The sequence below is a fragment of the Plecotus auritus genome (genome assembly GCF_963455305.1).
Source record: "Plecotus auritus genome assembly, chromosome: 6".
Lineage (NCBI taxonomy): Eukaryota > Metazoa > Chordata > Mammalia > Chiroptera > Vespertilionidae > Plecotus > Plecotus auritus.
Window position 1 is genome coordinate 28,184,227 of NC_137773.1, and position 21,832 is coordinate 28,206,058.

The 21,832-nt window shown below is 44.9% G+C and overlaps 1 protein-coding gene across 4 annotated transcripts in view; it reads right to left on the reverse strand.

Moving 5' to 3' along the window:
- The window catches only part of ARHGAP26 (Rho GTPase activating protein 26), a 428,404-nt gene that overhangs the window by 305,350 nt on the left and 101,222 nt on the right, over positions 1 to 21,832 (reverse strand). For all 4 annotated transcript variants that reach the window (XM_080672378.1, XM_080672379.1, XM_080672377.1 and 1 more), the window contains exons 2-5: positions 14,833 to 14,928; positions 13,174 to 13,235; positions 8,789 to 8,860; positions 3,345 to 3,446 (exon numbers count right to left, since the gene is read on the reverse strand). In XM_080672378.1, coding sequence (XP_080528504.1) covers positions 3,345 to 3,446; positions 8,789 to 8,860; positions 13,174 to 13,235; positions 14,833 to 14,928 — 332 coding nt within the window. The remainder of the gene's footprint in view (positions 1 to 3,344; positions 3,447 to 8,788; positions 8,861 to 13,173; positions 13,236 to 14,832; positions 14,929 to 21,832) is intronic.

The following is a 21,832-nucleotide window of genomic DNA, read 5'->3' on the forward strand; positions in this document are numbered from 1 at the left end:
CCCACCAAACCATTCTGTGCTTCCTGGAAAGGAGACATTCTCCTAGAAGGTAAGTTCCATGAAGGCAGGTCGCAAATTTCAGCCCCACAATATACCCAATGCCTGAACAGACTTTTTCACAGAAGTGTGCAATAAACATCTATTGAACAAATATTGTCTTTGAAGTAGCTTCTGAACCACTAAAGAATACACTGATTTTTTTTAAAAAGTCATCCACTAGATGGCAGCAGTGTCATTCCACATTGCTGCCCTATAATTTCACCCACCAGGGCTAGGGATGGGCTAGCATTTTTAAGTATTGGTTTCAGAGCCCTGCAATCAGGGAATAGTTCTGGATAATCAAAGGAAATAGATTTCATTAAATGTGTATTAGGTGTTTAATAATGATCCTAAAAATTGATTCTTTAAATAAACATTTAGTATCACTAAATAGCTGGAAGACCTTGAGCAAACCACTTGACTTCTACAAGAAACTCAGTTCCTTCAAAGGTAAGTTCAGGAGGCTCAACCAGATGACCACCAAGGTCCCTCCATCTGGCCAGTTCTAGTTGCTTTACACATGTTAATGACAATGGCAAGTAGGCAGCAGAGCACCATCCCTCTCTCCTAAGACAGAGAGAGACACAGAAGAGCTTACTGGGTTAAGGGAAAGGGCTCCCCAGTCAGGATCCAGGGTTCAAATCCTCGCTGACCAGCGACGGGCAGACTAGTAAACATCTCACAGCCTCCATTTTCTTACATGTAAAATAATGGGAATAAATCTGTACCACATAGGATGGCTGTGAGGAGTTGAAAAGATTCCATGTAAAATGCTCAACACAGTACCTGATACATGAATATGTATTCAACATTTGCGTTGGCCAGGGCTCACAAGAAAGATCTTTAGCCACCCCTTGCCCTCAGTGTACTCAGAAAGTATGAATGGGTAACAGACAAGAACACAACGGATAGTAACAAAGAGCATAATGAAAAAATATCCATGAAGATATATACTAGCAAAGCCTGTGCTACAGACTGAGTGCTGGTGCCCTTCCCCATCAATTCATATGTGAAAGCTAATCCCAATGTGATGGCATCTGGAGGTAGAGCTTTTGGGGTGATTACATCATGTGGTGAAGTCCTCATGAATGGGATTACTGCCCTTATTAAAGAGATCTGGAGAACTCCCTTACCCCTTCGGACCATGTGAGGCCATAGCAGGAAGACAGCTGTCTGGAAACCAGGAAGCAGGCCTCACCAGACACCAAATCTGTCAGCACCTTAATCTTGGACTTCCCAACCTCCCGAACGGAGAGAAAAAAATTTACGTTGCTTAAAAGCCACCCAGGCTATGGTATTCTGTTATAGCAGCCCTAACAGATGAGGGCAGTCAAGTGGAGCACATCCAGCCCTGACCAGCGTTTCTCAGTTGGTTGGAGGGTCATCCCATGCACCAGAAGGTTGAAGGTTCAATTCCAGGTCAGGGCACATACCTAGGTTGCAGGTTTCGATCCCCAGTCAGGGAGCATACGGGAGGCAATCGATCAATGTATCTCTACCCCCCAATCTCGCTCCTTCTTCCTTCTCTAAAATCAATTTTTTTAAAAAATTTAAAAAGAAATTAGCATTCAATTTGGGAATAGGGAATGAAAAACAGGTCAGTCATAGAGCTAATTCTATGTATTTGTGTAGCAGCTATAATTTGTCTTCTCATACATGAAGTAGGCAGGATAGGCATTTTATGAGTATTTTACAGGGAGACTACAGCTCAGAGAGATGAGTACTTGTTCCAGGACAGAACATAAGTGGAACTATATACTTATCCTGTATAATCACTTATCCTAGGGTATAAGTGACCATATCCCCACGTGGAGTTGTGAGTAGCATTTATATAACATGCAGTGAAAATAAGCATTTCTTTAGCTTTCTCTGTCAAATAGCTGTGCTATTTAAGAATCACCTCCTCACCCTAACTGGTTTGGCTCAGTGGATAGAGCATCGGCCTACAGACTGAAAGGTCCCAGGTTCGATTCTGGTCAAGGGCATGTACCTTGGTTGTGGGCACATCCCCAGTATGGGGTGTGCAGGAGGCAGCTGATCAATGTTTCTCTCTCATCGATGTTTCTAACTCTCTATCCTTCTCCCTTCCTCTCTGTAAAAAAAAAAAAAAAAATCAATAAAATGCATATTTAAAAAAAAAAAAAGAATCACCTCCTCATTCATTTGCTTTTACAGTTCGCACCAATTACTTAATTGCTATTGGTTGGTTGGCCAGAACTGGTCTGCAAAGTCTACTATAAACACTAGTGGCTGGAGATGGTGCTGAGTTCTCATCGTCATTCAAACAATTGGTTTAAATACCCAAGCAAGGAGTCCTGAGAACCACACATCCCTAACCGAGGATGTCTAATCAATCCTGGTTGGGAGGGGATCAGACTCCACTGTCTCCTGAGTTGTCTTCATCTTTCAACTTTCGACCCTTCCATCTTCATATGAACTTTCACTTCACAAAAGTACTGGCATGCTATTTACTCAAAAAAAAAAAAAAAAAAAAAAAGGAAATTTAAGAAAGAGGACTAGCTTGAAAACATAGCTGCTCTTTAGGTTACTTGAGAAGGGTCAGCAAATTGTTAAGAGTTAAATAAATGACATTCATGTAGCCAGATTTGGAGTTTCACTATGACTGTCTCCCAGAAATGCAAACTCCCTTGCCACGTAAACCTCCATGAACAAAATAAACATGGTCACTGCGCCCAGGCTGAAAACTGGCTTTTCTTTCCAAGTCAACTATTCTTTTAAAAGACCCCATGCGAATCCAAAAAGACTAGGGGCAGGTCAGAGAATTAACTTTTTTCAAACAAGGTTACCAAACCACAAAACATACAAGTAGTAATAAAGTAGTGCTTTAAAAAAAAGAAAGAAAAGACTAATGTCAAGTACTCATTGGAATAGATTTTTTTAAATTAATATTATGGAAGGATGACCAAAGCATTTCAGATGCTAACATTTCAAATCACTGATATAAGGCAGAAATTCAACAGTGACGTAATAGAGTATAGAATCAAGGTCAAGGGGGAGAGAAACAAGAAAAGAGACTTCAGTTTGCAAGGCAGAAGCACATTCTAGTGAGTAGGGCTCCCCAACAAGGAAGAGAGTGATCTTGACCAGCAGCATGTTCCTCTGCCCCTGACAGGCTGGACAGCCACCAAGGAAGTGTGTGGGTGGGATGACATAAAGGCCATCCAGGCATCGGTTTCTGAGGTCTCTTCCAAACCTAGGACTTTCTGGCAAAGAGTAACCAGTACATATCCACAGCACCATGTAAAATTAAACAGTTTATTCAGAATACTAGTACAATTTCTTACCTCCTGAAGCTGAGATTCTTTCTTTTTGGAAGACAAATTCAAGTGTTTTTCTAAGATTCCACAATACTTCTCTGTCTCCTTGTCATACTTCTTTTTGGCTTCCTGGTAGAAAGAGAAGAAGATTAAAATGTTGCATGAACAAAAGCAAGCTGGGTCAATCTTTCTGCTCATCTTCATGGCTTCATTATTCCCTCAGACACAGAACAACAGCAGACAACCCTGCTCCTACTCTTCAAATAATATCCATTAAATCAAGCAACCGCCCATCAACAGCCTGACAGCTTTGAGTGTCTATCATTGAGGCACCGCCACAGTGCCAGAAACAAGGTAAACACCAGTATTTCATAGAGACAAAGCCAGGACTCCACGGTCTAAGAACTTCAATTGTGAAACAGAAATTTCTAGTTTCTAACTCACAAGGAGCTTCAAAGCCAAATGAAGGAGGGAAGTTCCTATGAAGATAATCTCAAAGTAGAAGATCTACTTACAGCTTAAATGAGACAAGTCTAGACTGACAGAGATCCAGCTTTAATAGTGTTCAAAAAGTACTTATTGTAGAGACCCAAATATCACTTGATCCAATAATATCACAATCAGGTCTGTACGCTAAAGAATAAGTCAAAACCAAGAAGGCGTTATCTCCACAAATGTGTCCACTACAGCATCATTAATCACGGGGGAGGGGGGGGGGGCGGGGAGGAAGAGATAGCAACAGTGGCAGTAACATTGCTGCCCAAGGTTAGAATTTGGTATAATTCAAGTATAGAACATCCAACATATACAACTGGGAAGGTGAGGCAGTAATATGGAAAATTTCTCACCACACAAGGAAAATTAATAATAGCATGATATAAATTTGGTACATCCTATATTGAGTGTATATATCTAGAGACAAAGATTAGATGGGAAGATACCAAAATGAAAATACTAGAGTTAAGGCAATGGGATAATGTGTGCTGTTGGCCCTCCATTTGGAATATTTTTATTGTCTATATTAATTGCTTTTAAAATGAAAAATAATATAAATATCATAATACACAATAATCCCTGCTATCCCACTATATCCTTGAGTCAGTGAGGTTCTATATTTATCTCCCATTTACAGACGAGAAAAACTTAGACCCAGGGACATTAACTTGTAACAAGCTGCAGAGAGTGACAGAGCTGGGATTCGAGCCCAGGACAAGCTGCCTCCAAAGCCCACGTCTCAACCACACTTGAGACACACTGTCACAGGTGTCTCTTCCTTCTATATCCCACTCACTGGGGATGGGTGGGAAAGGGGGTGGGAGAAGGCTGGCACCGGCCTGCTAACCAGGATCAAATTTACTAACTCAGTGCATTACTCCTGCTTTTGATGTATGTGGAGCCCACAGAGGATTTTTCTGCAACTCCAAGGCCTCTAACAGATGAAAATTTTTCACAGCCAAATAAGAAAACTCAGAGACATCTCTATTCATTTACTAACAATATAACACGAAACCACCCTGTGTTGGGCTCTTTTAGGCATTGAAATACAAGACAGCAGCAGTCCCTACCCTCATGGTGAGGATGTTCCAGGAGAAGAAACACAGCCACTGAACAAGTAAACAGCATAATTATAGAGTGCCACAGTGCTGGGAAGGAAATAAAAAGGGTTCAGTCACAGAGATTCTGCAGGTAGGGTGCTCAGAAGGGGCCCCAGTGGGGAGGGGTGGTGGAAGCTGAGACCTGCTGATACAGTGAGGGGCCAAGTGGAGGCTTCTAGAGCAGGAGAGCAGTAAGTGCTCCAGACAGAACACAACCAAAGTGGCACAAAAATCACCAAGAAGCCGTCACCAGAAGCCCCGCCAAGCTCCTGTGATGTCAGACACCGTTTATCTGGTGAACAACAAACCTCTAGGCCTCACAAAGTGAGCAGAATGATCATCTATTCAATTTTAGCTGACACGTACCCATTTCTACAAATCTGAATTTTGCTTAAAAGGCTATTTACATACAAGAAAAATGAAACATGCAGAAGCAAATGAAGAAAAGCCCAAGGAGACATTACTCCTTCAAATGTGAGAGGTACAGGCAAGACACTGACTCAAGCAACTCTTCTCCTTCATAGAAACCAGTGACTCTGAGCTGCAGTTTCATGTCCCAGTTAATGCCCACTTAGCCACTCCACCAGCCCTGCCAGATATCCCAGACAGGAGAACCCTGTGCCAGGATAGTGCAATAACCAGAGGTGAGAAAAGGCTGGGAACATGAGTCACTGGAATCCCGTGACTTTCTGGCAACTTGAGCCTCCACATTCCATGTTCAAGAGGACAGCCAAAGCGAAAGAGAAAGAGACGCGGTGCTGTCCAAGCCACAACAAGACCTCTGGGGAAATTAACACTAAGATTTACGTAATGCTCTTAAGATGGGAGAGTGGTATTACTCAGTTACTCAGGGACAAGAAGGCGTTCACCTTCCAGGGCATCCACGGTGGTGGCTAAGGGGATGAAGGACAGAGTAGGATCCTACAGTCCCAGCTCTGTATGAACGGACTCTAAACAAACCACTGCCCCTCTGCAGGACGTAGTATACTAGATGTTATCTGTACACTGAGGGTGACTGCATGAGCTAATTCCTCAGGTTCCTCGTTCAGCTCAAAGACTGACTAATAAAATAAGGATAAGGACACCCACCTCCTCATAGGATTGTTAGGACTAAATGAGATAAACCATGTACAATGCTTAGCAGGATACCAGGCACATGCAAAACGCGTACTAAATCTCAGTGATGCTGACAAAGATGGTGGTAGCTGTGGTGGTGATGGCAATGATGAGGTCCAGCATCTAAACCTACCTCCTTCTTATGGGGAACACCACCTGCTTTCCATGTCCCAGGATGGTAATCCTTCATAGCACACTTGGAGGTTGCATGTTTACTTATATCTCTGTGCCTGATGCCCTTCTCCCCAGGCACATCACAAGCACAGAACCACACCTGTGCTTCTTCTCTACCAGACGCCAGTGTATAGCGCAGGGCCAGGCACACAGCGGGCTCTCGCTCATTTCTTTAATGAATCAACTGTGTGTATGGAATATAATAACTAACATCAATAACTATATGACAGACACTGTTCTAAGCACTTTATATGAGTTCCCACATTTCTCCCTTGTAATAACTCTGTGAGGTAAGTACTATTGTAATAGCTCAGGACACGGGCATGGAGCAGTAACCTCCTCAAGTTTACATGCAAATGGCAGAATGAGAGTTGGACTCAAGCAACCTAGCTCGAGTGTCCACACCTAACCACTGCTCACCAATGTCTATTCTACTTTCACTAGAGAGCACAGGTAGGGCTGCAGGAAAAATAAGCTCCCCCAAACTCTGCACTCTAAATGTCGTAGGGCCACGGTCACACCGAGCTGCAGAGTGGCACCTACCTGAGAAGCCACACTCGCACAAGAAATCCCAGGAGCCCACCTCCCTAGCAGCCTTCACACCCCACACTCTAACTGCAATGTCTTGCAAGTAGCAACAGCTTGTTACAGCAACGGAAGTAGCACCAGAGGGGACAAGAGGAGGAAGGGTAATTTTAACATCACACAGGCAGAGTTCAGAAACTTGAACTTAGCCACTAAACAGCCTTCGCTAGATCTTAACTGTTCTTAAACCTGCTCCCTAGATCGCCTAGTACAGGGTTTGTTGTTTCTTCACTGTCTCTGAAATGTATGGAGAGGCTGAGAGGAACAGGCATACTGAAAGAAAGAAATGACAAAGGAGGAGCGATGAGCAATCATCCCCAACATCATCACATTACTCTTCATCAGGAATGAGAGAATAGGATGTGTATGCACAGAAACATGTTTTGGTGAGCAACCATTTTTTAAAAATCTTTAATTCTTGTATTTCTCACCATTAAAGCCCCCGCCCCCACCACCCAACCTGGAAAAGTACCTGCTCCTGTCATTCTGATCAATGCTATTAACCCAAAGGGAGCTCCACACAGGCTTCCGCTCCTCCCCCGTGCTAACTGATAACCTTCAAACCAGCGCCGAGGGGAGAGGCCAGAGTGAGAGGCGTCTGTGCTCAGAGCGAGAAGTGACTATTGGAGAGATGACTCAGTGCACAGGTCCGCTCTGCCTCCGCCGCAAAGCTCTTCAGAGCCTCCGGAGCCACTGCCACGTGTTTTCAGGAGTGGGAGGCACAGACCCCAAAGCCACCAAAGAGGAGTTGCTCACTGGGCCTGCGTCAGCGAGGACATGGGAGGAACACTCCCCAGGAACACTGGGTTTGCTCAACGTCTTGGACAAAATCCTAATGAAACAGATATCCCTTTAAGTTAGACATTCCTTAATCTCTGATACAAAACCAATAACCTCCAATTTCTTCATAACTGTAAACTGTAAAATTGGTAGAAAAGTGCTGTAGAATTGGGAGAAAAATATTTGCCATGGTTCCTCCTTCAAAGAATGACCAAACTGAGCATCATCTCAGGCCTTGATATATTCATTTTTAGAAAGCAGATGCACTTTGGGGTTGGGGGAAAGGGGAGAAGACCCTACTTCTTACATTTCAGCTATCTATTTCCCACCTACAGGCACCTCTCAAGACCATTTCACAACTGAGTCACATCCATAAAACAGGTCCGAGTGTGACACTGCCCAAAACACCCTGCAGGTGGCGCAAGGGACTGCGGCTAAAGGACAGTTTGGAAAAGCAAGAATCTGGAAAATCTTCCTACTTTCATTGATTCCAATGAAAACATCTTCCCTGCAGGTGGTCTCTAACACTCTACTGAAGGTCAAACTAGCTATGGCTTCTAGTGATTTCTCACAGGGCGGGGAACCTGGGAGAATCCACCTCTTAAAAATGAACAAGACTCCCTTTGCGGTCTTTCAGTAACGCAACAGAATCAGTCAAGTGTCCCACCAAGCCAGTAACAACAAATGGTGACCTCTGAGCTATAGCAGTCCTACTTTTTGACCTGCACAATGTGTAATATATATTTTTAATTATTTGCCAACTTTTTTTTTTGGAAACCAGGCTATTTCATATAAAACTCTAACTTTTCAGTTTCTCTTGAAAAATTTAAAGGTCTAATGAGAGAACTCACTTGCACACACAGCCAAAGTAAGCTAAGAACAGTGTGCCACAACCACAGGGCCCAATCTGTCACCCGTGTTCTAGGCTCCGAGTCCTGGACCTCGCAATAAATACAATGCTCCGTTGTCCAAGCACACAGGTATCTAGCTACTAACACAGAGGAGGCATGGTTTCTACCTTTGGACAATTTATGAACTAGTGCAGGATGATTAGATAACAAAATACTAGAATGACTGCTCTGGGGATGAGCACACAGGCTGTCTTCAGACACTTGTGAAGAACTAGGTTCCAGGCTTATCTGCCCAAGATTTTCTGAAGAAGGTGTGTTTTTCCAGACCTCCTGCCCTAAAATCCAAGAAGAAGAATTGGAAATTTCTCACCTTGGCAGCCCCAATCTGTTCCTTCCGAAACTTCTCCAAGGGCGTGATGAGCACGTCACTGGCATTCTCAATCTGGTGAGGACAGAGGGGAGTGGGGCGGGGGGAGAACACAAGAGCAGAATCAGTAAAGAATCAGAGCAGTTCTGGCACAAAATGCCTCCCATGTCTCCACCTAAAATTTGAGTAAGCAACACCATGCACGTGGTAACTGTTCACAACAGTTGAAACTGACAGCATGTCAAGTCAAAGTCTAGTCATCAGTTCAAAACATGGTGTTATTCCCAGGCAGGATTAAAATTGATTGTTTAGAAAGAAAAATTAGGACCTCTAAAAATGTAAGCAACCAATTGAAGGTGGAGGGAAACTAGTGACAAGGTAGGATCTAAATTTCAAGCTTCCAATGACATCTTGGAAATGCTTATTCACCCAAGTTATATTTAAGCAGATAGATTTAAAGCACATCAACACTGAGTCTGGATTATAAACAAATAGAGCACGAAACCCTGTGCTCATGAACCCTGCCAGCCGGACTTTGTGTAGACCTATACCACTACTGGACTATGATCAGGATGCCTGTAGTGTCTACTGGCCCCTGGCTGCCTCTCAATTTCATCTCACAGCCTCACCTCCTCAGGTCCTGCACTCCAACTCTACCATCACTGGTAGGTACCTCAAATGTAACAAACCTGTCCCACTTCTAGCTCTTTGCATTTTGCTGTTAACTCAGATGCTCTGTCCCCAAATCCCCATGAGGACAACTCATTACATACTGCAATTCAAGTTTCAGCCCCAAGGTCACACCTCTTTAAGGAGGCTTTCCATGACCACCAATAGAATCCAGAGACTTCCCAACAGCCCACCAAGGGTTTTCTTCAGAAGGCAAAAGCCAGCTAAAGTTTTCTGTTCACCACTACACAACACACACACACACACACACACACACAGGAATGCACGCACGCATATACATACACACCCTCATGTAAATGCTCACTTATCCACCACCATCCCCAAAACACAGAAGAATCCTAAAACAAAGGAACACTCAAATAAGTTTCAATGGCTCAATGAATGAATTAATGATTTCTTGATTGGCTGCCAACTACATGACCATGGACAAAACATTTAACCTCTCTGGGCTCCAATTTCCTCGCCTACAAATAATTGGGATTGATTGTTCCAGCTCTAAGATTCCATGGTCTTTTCTAAATCAGTACAATATTTCATAATCTTTCCTCTTTAGTCATTCACTGCTTATTCGTTGCTCAACTAATTATTTCAAGAATCTCATTGGAACAAAGCTTTATTTTTCTAAATCACATGCATATCCATTGCAATGAAACCAACAGAGGACATACCAGAAGCACACATGGACAAAGAGAGACCTAACTGGACAAAGTGAGGGATAGAAGGTGGCAGATCTCCAAATTTATTGCCATTTGCCTTTTTCTCAATTTTGAGGCCACTTATTTTAGTAGAGAGCAATGCTAGAATTGTTCAGTGTCATTTAACTGGTTTGATTTTTATTGTTATTTGATGTGACTTAGTTGGCTCACCTGTTTAGTCTTTTCCACAAATCAAGTATAAGTCCCTAAAGCCCACAACGGTGTCTGAGCCCCTAAGTCAGGGGTTCTCAGCTTCAGTCGCATGTTAGGCTCACCTGGAGAGCTTTTAAATATTTCTATGTCCAGGCCACACTCCAAACCAATTAAATCAAAACTCTATACTTCATCCCAGGCATCAGTATGTTTTAAACTCAAGTTGTTCCAAAGGGCATCCATGATTGACAATCAAGCCCTAAGTAAATGCTAAATATAGAAAAGCAGTAGCTACTCACCTGGGACTCAGGATGCCCAATTCCTTGCCCCGGTCCTTCCACTGGGCCTTCGTAAGACCTTAACTTTCTAATCTGTTAAATGAGGGACTGCAGAGGTGAGGACTAAGGTTCACCTGGGTCTATGATTCTATGATTGTGTAATTTCCACTCAGTTCCACGCACTGTACTAATATCAGGGACACAGCAGCCCACTCTCTGCCCTTCAAGGACTCCTGTTTACTATGGGACACGTGCAGCGATCATCAGGAAAATGTGCTGAATGCAGAATTAGAGGCATGAAGTAGATATTAAGAAAATACAAAGGATGGCCGAATATCCCAGGGCATTAGGGAAGGCTTTCCAAAGAAGGTGCAGCTTTGCTAAGCTGAGCTGAATTGGTGATGAAGCTGTCACTGGGCGAGGAGGTAGGAAAGGGGGCTTGCGATGGCCAGAGACTCAGATGCAGACAGTAGAAACTCGACTCACTGACATTAATAATAAAATTGCAGAGGCAAGCTGAAAAGTATAATAATCCAGTCATTGTTCCCTTGCTGCAGGCCATAGCAATCTGCGGGGTATTATCGTGATTTGCTCACCACACCACCCACCCCCAAATACTGGCTCGGCCAAGTATCAGACTCCAAAGAATCATTTCCCTTTCTCAGGCACTAGCACGTGCACAAACACAGCTTTCCCGGCCTCCACCCACCAGCAACCCTGCTGCTGCCACCCCCACCTGATTCTGGCTCAGGCGCCCAGCAATGAGCACTCAAGGAAAACAGTGTCTCTCCGCAGGGCAGAAGGTGAGAGAGGCTTCTGCTCTGTTGGGAGTTTTCAAAAAACTCCCGTTCTTTGGCATAACACATGCTTGGGTTTGAATCTGGACCATGCCACTGTGTGACCCTGGGCATGTTGCATAACCTCTGTAAACCTCGACACCTTCATCCAGACAATAAGGATACAGGCACCACCTCACAGAGTCATCATGAGGGTTGAAACGGAAAACATGTGGCTACATAATGTCTTGGTGGGTGCTAACGACTAACTTGCATTCCTGCCCCACCCTCACCCCAATTCATGTATTGAAGCCCTTACCCTGGCAAATTAATTAAACAAGGGGCCACTGGACCAACGTGGCTCTAATGCCTTAGTAGCCTACATCAGCAACCTAAAACCTAAGCCTGTGAATACCTCAAGGTTAAGAAATCAAAATATAAGAATAAGTAATCACAAACAACCAGGCTTTCCCAAATAAGGCAACCATTTAAGCGATAGCCAATTAAATAATTTCTTTGCTTTGTTTCTGCATTTCTTTATAACTCTTTCCCCAGGCTCCTGTAGCTAGAGCACTCCCACTACTTCCAGGCTGGTGCTATCCAATTTGAATTGATTTTTGCTCACATAAGCTCTTACAAAATTAATATGCTTTAGTTTATCTTTTAATACCCACAATGTGATAGCACTTGAATATGGGGCCTCTTGGAAGATAACTAGGTCTTGAGGGTGGAGTCCTTCTGATGGGATTAGTGCCCTTATAAGAAGAGACCTGAGAACATCCCTGCCCTTTATCTGCCCTGTGAGGAAACAGTAGGAAGGCTGCCATCTGCAAGCCAGGAAGAGAGCCCTCACCCAGAACCACATCAAGTCAGCCCCTTGATCTTGGATTTCCCATTCTCCAGAACTGTGAGAAATAAATCTTCATTGTTTAAGCAACCCTGTCTATGTTATTTTGGCAGCCCAAGCTGACCAAGACAGGAAATTTAGTGTCAAACATTTCAGTTGCTAGCATGGAAAAAGAAGGAAAATGTTCATTAGTGGACTCTTCCCCAGGCCTCTGGAGCACTACTTTCCAGAGAGAAGCCCTCCTGAAGGCTTCTCAACATGCAGCCCGCAAGGGTTTCAAACCAGGCCTCAGTCCTGATATCTTAGGGATATGGTATCCTGTGGATATGGAATCCCTCACCTGTTAATGCTGAACCACATCAGAATAAATTCTAATGCAAAAGAGATCTCTTAAGAACCTGAAGGTCAGCCTTTGGTCCTTGAATTTCACGGTGCCTCTCTTTGAAGAACTTTTTAGAGTTACCATCACTTCTAAGTTCCCGTTTACTGGGTGCCTTCTACATGACAGGCACTGTGTTAGGAGCTTCAGAATTAGAAGTGAAGGAGTGACCCTGCACTCCAAGACCTCTTGGATAAATTTAATAAGGGGGTATGGGGAGTTGCAGAGTGGGGCACCTTCGTTCCCATTCTGCCAATAGAAAAATCTAAGTCCCCAAAGAGTTAAATCATTGTAAAGATACACCCAGAAGTCATATACCTTATATATACACATTACAGTGAATTTTTAGAAGGGCAAGGAAGTCATTCTCAAGTTATTCAAGTACATATATCCTATGTTTTACAGAAGGCTTCAAACCCTGCAAAGATGAGAAGATAAGGCTTGCCCAAGAGCTCAAAGCACGCCAAGTAGCAGAGCCTGAACCCAAGCCCCATTCTTCTGATAACAAATCCTGTGCTTCCTACATGTGACCACACTATCTGAGACCAAGAGTAGCCCAGCAGTACTCACCATCCGTATCCGTTCATCTTCAAGATTCCTGAGAACACTGGCAAACTCCTGCAAAGACCTTGCTGGAAAAGAGAAAGGGGCCATGAGATGGAAGTTGACTAATGGACCTTCAGGAGCCTTTCCAGATACAGCTATCATGTTATGGACTGAAATCCCTTGGCACAAGCAGAAGCCTAAAATCAATTGTTTCCCAAGGCTCCCCTTATCTTTTAATCATTAACCATTAAGGATGACCCAGAAATGCATGTTAATTCCACCTGGCACTTCAGCTAGGGAAGGATTTCCTTCAAGGAAAAGACTGGCCAGTTCCCGGGAGTACTCAGGACTGATGAGATGCTGGCTGGCTCCCAGAACCCGGGCTAGAAGGGGCAGAGTTCCGCTTAAGAGTTGAAGGATTTCCTGCCCAGGATTCGAGCTCCTCAACCTTTGTTGTGGGCCTGCGTCAGAACACAACCTTTTCTTTGGCACTAGAACTAAACAAACAGTGCTGCTGCCACTGGAAGCCACATCCCTGGCTTCTCCTTGGGTTCCTCCTGCATCCCCAAGCCACTTACAAATGCAATACAGCTTTCAGAATGCTGGTCATATGGGGAGAATCTCTTGTGCTACAATTATTCCCAAAGGCAACAGGCATTAAGTGCAATAGCCCTGAGGATATGTGGAACATCTGTATAATGTTGGGGAAAGCATCCATGTATTCAGGATTTACAACAATGATGGATTTTCACTGCTCTCAGATGTCTCCCAACTGCCTGTGCTCATCCCCAGTTCCTGGTGCACTGCAAGGCAAGAGGAACTCAGTAAGCATTTGATGGCTTAATTAATTCAATATAACATTCTCAATTCTTGCTCACTTCATGGAGTCAACCAAGATGCCAATGTAGGAAGAATAAAGTGCAACGACTAGGCCCTGGCAAAGAAAGGTGTCCTGGCATTGCAAATCCTCAGTGCCCGGTGTTGCCTGCAAAAGGCAGACAGGTGATGGTGAAGAGTGAAGCAGCACAGTGAGGTGATACATGGTAACCCCACCATCAGCCTCTTGTTAAAGAAACAAAAGGGAGAGGTGGAGAGCATTGTGAGCTACACACTGAGCGCATCTCCCCATTTGAAGACAACAGCAGCTACATAGCTCCAGCCGACTGTAGCCAGGCAGAATGTGGAGCCAGATGATCAGATTCTCCAATGTTCAAAGAAGCTGGAGAACGGAAACTTCAGGGTAAATTCAATCTATATGGTAATTCAATTAAATAAATGAGTGCCAAAGAAAACATGGCAGCATTCTGATCTCAACCCGTGAGCTAGCATTTGAAACCTCTGATCTAATTCTTCCCTCATCCACCTGTGTTCTGCTTTTGCTCAAAGTTCTTAGCACTGTGGCTGTGGGGAAGAACGGCACAAGAGCAGCCAGAAGCAGAACACTAAAGGGAGGGAAGAGGAAAGCCCCACTACAAACCTTCAAGCTTTCTCCTGCAGGCAGAGGGTGAGAGAGGCAATTCCCAGAGCTCCGAGAAGCCCAGAATAGCCCCAATTCCTGATATTCACTCAACTCTACCCCCTCCACTATAATTGTAATTTATGACACTTAGATTCTTCTTATCCCCAGAAAAAGGCTCAGCAAGGACAATGAAAGTTGTGATAAACAGCACAGTTATGACTTACCTATACACATTTCATCATCTGTTTCTGCATCTCCTATGCACTGAAACTTAAATTCATTTAAGGAATCTGCAAATTTCCTCTTCGCTGAAGATAAATCTAGTAAGAAAAAGAGTAAGAAATGTGAATTACTGAAATGAACTGGCTTTCTTATTTGCTGCACTTTTTAGTCCTTCCAGTACTATAGCAACTAGCAGATATCTTCCTGAGTCCGTTTCAAAGCACAAAAGAACATAAATTCAAAATAGTAAACATTTGTTTATAACATGACATGCTGATTTGCTTTAGACATTAGTATGTTTATTGCATTTGCTTTAACAATTCTGGCCCTATTTCTAATTCCTCCAGCTATACAGCAAGTCATCCTTCTCCATCTGACACAGGGGGGGATCCACTTGCCTAGGAGGTCTGGGAGGAGGTGTGGCTTTAGCATCTACAGCCCTGCAGGTCGGCTCAGTCACTGACCCTCCACATGGTCAGTGAAGCTGCCCCCATGCCAGACGCAACAACACCTTCCCCTAGTCCCACTCATATCACAAACTGCTGGGAGAAAGTGCTGGGAACTGCCCTGTCTCCATGGCACAGGAGGACCTGGACTTCCTCTTCCAACTCAAGTACACGTGAGGCTGAGTTCTCAGAGCCCGCTCGAGCAGCAGAGGGGCTGGCCAGCCTGACAAATGTCTGCCCAAACCATTTCCCTGGGTCACCACGCCCCCCTACTGCCATGAGAACAAAGCCCTGGCAATGTTTGGGGTTGGAGTAACCCCACACATGGTATAACCCCACACGTGGTATCTATAAAGAAAGCTCTCAGAGGCCCTTGTCAAACGTAAACAATAAACTCTCATTTAAGTCAGTAATAAAAGCCAATGATCCTTCTATGAACCCTCAACTTCTGCTAATGGCATAAAACCACCAAGGTACCTTTCAGTGGCCTGACAGACATGGCTGCTCAGTACAAATATGCTTAACTTAATTCCACGTGCAGCCTTCCTGCAGATTAGGCTAATCACTCAAATTACCCTGGTCCATGTTCCCCTCATTGAAGGGGAAATGGCATTATGTTCAAATTCCCAGAGGAGGGAAATATGAGGCATAACTGCAACAAGGCCTGGCTTTAATAAGATATTGGGGTTGGGAGTGGGGAATTCTGGCTTCACAGATCAACAAAACCTGCTGAAATAAAAGCACCCATGTTCCTCAGCACTTCTCTTTTTTAGTTCCCAGATTTGGCCTTTGAGGTTGGTGGTTAGGTTTTTCCCATCTTTTGATTTTGCTTGTTTCCTCTCCAACATACACGGCAGTGCTCTGATTGTGCTGTTTAATATGGGGGGTGGGGGGTGGGGGTGGGGGATGGGGCTGTATACAAACCAACCCCCAATGTTTAGTTGGTCAATCTAAGTGTTCACTCCAAACAACGGCTACCAGTGGAAGAGCCAGGCTGGACCGTCCCACTCTTGGGTGTGGGGCTCCAGGTACCATATTGGATACCAGCGGCTCCTGCTCCGAGATTGCCCTTTCAGTGGCTCAGATGGCACAGGTCCCGAGCTCGCTATCGCTCGTGCAAGGTCCTCTGCTCTATACCAGCCAGGAAGGCACTCAGAGTGGAGAAGGAGAACAGGGAGACAACAGCCAACAGTCTCCCATCTCTCCTTGGTTCAGTCACTTTAATGGAATGGTCCTTTGGCAAAAAGTCTAAAGATGCTGGCAGGAGAGTCAGGCATCTCTTAAAACTGGCCAACCCGGGCTGAGGAGATCCCTGAGAACATAAATCACTCCCTGGCAAGAAAGACACAGATGCAGCTGAGAGTCAGAACCCTGTGCGAAGGAAGGACAGAGCGGGCCACAGGCAGGCAGGGTGAGAAAAGGGCATTGTAACCTTTCAGAGTGGAAGACAAAGCCCTCCAAGAGGCCCAAAGTGGAATGTGGGCACGGCTGTACTCCGTGTCATTTTAGTCAAAATGTCCTCCCGATCAGAACTCACAATAAAAACCCTCCTGTGCCTCCCCCCAGTAGGGCAAGAGAGACTCAAGCTAGAAAATCTTCTCAACAAAGTGGAAAAAAAGCGAAATGCAAGCCACGCTGGGGAAAGCTCCCAGCACGCACCTGAAAAGCAGGGCTGCCAGGGGCAGCTGCCAATGAGGATCAAGGAGTGGCTCGTTCTGCACAACGGGGCCTTTGTGGGGCCTTGCACAGGAGGACCAGGACCAGGGCCTGTTAGCTTATGACCAGAAGGTAACCTTGATTTCACTGTCCGGGGCACACAGCACACCCCGCCACAGCACAAACCTGAGAAGCAAGGTGGGCCCCACAAAGCTGATACAGAGGCCGGTCCCCCTGATGGAAGATTAGGTAATGAGTCCTGGTATGGAGTCAATACTGGGCTGAAGGCCAGTGAGGACAGCTGGGTAGAATGAGAATCCCAATCATTGGAAACCGAAAGGGAACTCACCATGGGCTTGAATGACTCACGCTTCAGAGAGAAATCTTTTTTAAAGGTGCAGTGGGCACCTGTTGTTTTGCCTGTTTGGCGTCTGCTCCCCACATCTGGGACAGCATCTCAAGATTGCTTTGGAAGACCTCCTTTCTCTACTTGCACATCACGGGGTTCTGATTATATGCCGAGAAATCCCTTCCCCGACCCCTAGCCCTCACCCCAACCTCCACTGGCTCCTGGGTTCAAGTTTCAGCTACATCATTTACCAGATATGTAACTAACTCAGGATTACTCATAAAGTCTCAATCATTTCATCTGACAGTTGTCAGCCCTACCTTACCCACCAGCTGTCAGGAGACACAGTGAAAGACATTGTACTAGTATAAGCACTCTGTTCTGTAAGCTTGAGTTCTAGGCAAGGCTGGGCTTTTCTTCCCTGATCTATAAAATCCTCCAGTAACAGGAACCAGGGAAGGTAATCATCACTACCTATAATTTTGCACCAAAGTTGCAGGTTGGATCCCTGGTCAGGGCACATAAAAGAAGCAACCAATAAATGCACAAATAGGTGGAACAACAAATCTATGTCTCTCTCTCTCTCTCTCTCTCTCTCTCTCTCTCTCTCTCTCTCTCTGTGTGTGTGTGTGTGTGTCTGTCTCTCTCTCTTCTCTCTCTCTCCCCCTTACTTTCTCTCGCTCTAAAATCATTAAAAAATTTTTAAGTTTTTTTAAGAATTTAAAAGATAAACCCCTTCTCTGTTACTTGGGACAATGAAGAGGACATTAAAAAGGCAGTGCTGCCCTAACCGGTTTGGCTCAGTGGATAGAGCGTCGGCCTGCGGACTGAAGGGTCCCAGGTTCGATTCCGGTCAAGGGCATGTACCTGGGTTGCGAGCACATCCCCAGTAGGGGGTATGCAAGAGGCAGCTGATCGATGTCTCTCTCTCATCGATGTTTCTAACTCTCTATCCCTCTCTCTTCCTCTCTGTAAAAAATCAATAAAAATATATTAAAAAAAAAAAAAAAAAGGCAGTGCTTCTTGTCTACTTCAACCCAAAAGGATTGGTTGCATCCTATGGAGTGATCACCTTGGATATGCAGCTGCACAGAGACCTATTTCTGGAGCCTTCCCTCTGATGCACACAGGAATCCAACATGCACATTCCAGTAAGAGGAGGGGAGAAGGGGAGGCTGGTGTTGGTGCTGGGTGCATGCCAAGTTTCGTGGCACCCTGCTCATATAACCCCACTGTTTCGTGTTCAGGCAGTGCAGGACACAGCTAAGAGCCAAGCAGAGCAATAATATTTACTGTTGCTAGAAGGCAGAATGCTGGCCAGAGTGGAGAGAAGACATGTCTAGCAGCCTCTGGGGAGGACAAGTATCTGCTTTACAGAGTAAGTAGTCTCTGTCTCTGAGTGAGGAGACCAGGTGGGTAAAGATATGGAAGCAGCTAGAAGCCTGGCCTTGAGAGGCTGCTCCCAAAGCTGTCTGCTCCCCAGGGGACCAGAGGAGAGTGCCCTTCCCTTCCTGGAGGTGCCATGCCCTACCACCGCAGACACTGATCCGCACAGAGCTTAAGAGAATTTAAGCCATGAATAATCTTTTTTTTACAGAAAGACAAGGTTTATCACAATTTTTAAAAAGTTAGAATCTACCTTAATTTATACAAGTTGTACTACTGAACCGCAAGTCAAGCCATTTCCTTTTTGTCCTTAATTTACACAAGTTTTACCAATAATACAAGTTGATCCATTTCCTGTTTTTGCACAACTTAGCATACACACAAACATACATGCATATGGACACCCACATAATGACGGACTCAAGGTAACCTTTCAACTATATTTATTTTCATTGTATCTAATACCTTTCCCTGACCTCCAAAGTTACCATAATTGTATGCAACTACCCTTAAAAAATATTTGCTACTCTGTCACATCTCCCTGGTCTCAGAAACTAATTAGTTAATAAAGACCAACTGCCAAGGTAAGTACTTGCAACAAGAATGGCATCTCGGCTGCTTATAGCACAAGGATCCTCAAGTCCCCAGGCTCATGTCTCCCTTCTCTGAAGGCCAATTACATGTACCAGAACCTCTGTGCCTCATCATCTTGCGTGAAAAATGATTCTGGAACTACCCCTGAGTAGTCTTGTGGCATAATGTGTGAGTGCCTAGGACAGGGCTGGACAAAGTGGCCCTTAAAACCTGGTACACTGATCTGACCAGGCGCAGCAATACCGGCTGGCTTACAAGTGGAGGGTCTGAGATTCCCCAGAGGAAAGGGGAATCCCATGGTGGGAGCTGAGAGGTGGACACTGGCCGCCAAGAGACTACAGCTTTACCCCACAACCCCATTCCCAGGTAAAACTCAACATGCTAAAAAACAAATTATATCTCTTCCCCTACCCTCTCCCAAAGTAGCCAACTGAGGACCTCTTCCTGTGTCTCCAGTCAGTAAAAGGCATCACCATGCGTCCTGCCTCACAAGTCAGAGTCAGACACCCACCTATCGCCTTTCACAGAACAGTCCTTCCCAAGTCTGCCTCCTATGCATCTCAGTTCTGCTCACTCATCTCCAACACTGTCAGCAACCCCTAAACCAAATACCCACACCTGCCTGGATACTGCAACTGCCTCCTCTCTGGACTCCCCACATCCACTTTGTCCCTCCGGTCAGTATTCCACCTAGTCTTGTCAGCTCCAGCAGCAAACCCTGTGATGGTTTCCCAGAGCTCGAAGAACAATGAACAAAGTCCCTCCCAAGGCCAGAGAGGCCCTGCAGAGTTTAGGCCCCCACTTCCCTCTCTGAGCTCCAGAAACCCTGGCCTCTGCCAGTTCCTGGAATGTGCCCTATCCCTACCTGCAGCCTTCAGCATAAAAGTTCCTTTCTCCAAGAAGCCTTCCCTGATTTCTCCAACCAGTCCAAACCCTATTCTATTTTCACATCCTGAGTCCTATGCAACTCTTTTTCATAGCAATTTCATATTGCTTGGGTATTTCTTTAATATCTCCCCAACTAGTAAGTTCCATAAGAGTGAGGAACATGTCTCTTCATGCTCACCAGTGTATTCTCAGAACCAGGCACATGGCCTGCAGAGAACAGGTGTCACAGAAAGAACAAAGGGAGGGGGGAGGTGGCATTCCACTAATTCATTTCACTCGTCAAAGGTGATTCTATGCTTGACAAGTGAAAAAAAGCAGATTAGGTAAATTAGGAGAAACTTTCCAACTTATGTAGGTCTGGTGGGAGCGAGTATATGTAGGTATGTGCTTGCTGTTAACATAAAATCATCTCCCCTGGCTCTGTCTATTGAGGAAGGTTCCCACAGAGCTGCAAGGGAGATCCGCCAGCAAGCACAGAAAGCAAAACTTTCTCTACACCAAGGGACAAGGAGAAATGAGCAACAAAAACGGCAACTATCTGCCACAACCACATATCCCGTTTCAGCCCCAGCATGTCTCCAGATGATGGAAGAGTTCCCAGAGAACCCTCCTTTTCTCTTTCCCTATATCTGGGCAAGATGAGAACACATCCTAGCAGAAACTGTGTTTGGGAAGAGGCAGTCCCCTTACTCACCATTTCCCCAAGTCTGCATATGGCATTTTAAACCTAGTTCCATTGCGTAACTGTAACAAAAGCAAGTGACAATCCTTTGTTAAATGCCACCCTACAGCATGAACCCCTGCATTGTATAAGCAAATAAGAAACACACCACATTCAAATCTTACAACATAACAAAATACCCCCATAGTTTTCATTGAGTTTCTGTGACGCACGGTCTTACCTGTGGCCACTAGGTGGTGATCAACTGTATCATAGAGGTGTGCTAAGACTCAAGGAGAAATGATAGGGCCAGCCTCAAATGCAGTGCTGCGGACAGATCCTGTCCAGTTGGTAAGGACATCCACCGGAGAGGATAAATTTCCAGTGGGTGTTCAATCAACAATCCAGGGAGGGGCCCATGAGGGAAGAATTGCCCGAATACATTCAGAGGACCTTTGTTTATCTTATCCATTCAATCCTGAGACATGGAGAGGAAGGGCTGGCTGGAGGGATGAAGTCATCACCACCATGTCTCTCACATTATTTGAAATCTGGCTGGAGCAGACTCAGAAACCCTCTCCTCTCAGCACAGGATGCTATGCCCACCTCCCTTATCAACCATGGCATGCTATATAGTGTGCATTCTGAATCTACATCTGCATGCTTTTTCTGAGTCCATTTCCCCAAAACTGTTATTTCCTAAATGAGGCCACAGCCAGCACTGACTCTGGAGAATTTGTTTTCCAACCACAGCACTACAGCTAATGAAATGTTTTTAGAGTTTACTTTAAAAGCGAAATCACACAGAACAAAGAAAGTTGTGTCACCTTTTTCCAAATGAGAGGTTTCCAATACTATCCTATATAATAAAGAGGTAATATGCAAACTGACCATCACTCCAACACAGAAGATGGCCGCTCCCATGTGATTAAAGATGGCCACCACAAGATGGCCACCACAAGATGGCTGGCAGGGGAGGGCAGTTGTGGGTGATCAGGCCTGCAGGGGAGGGCAGTTGCGGG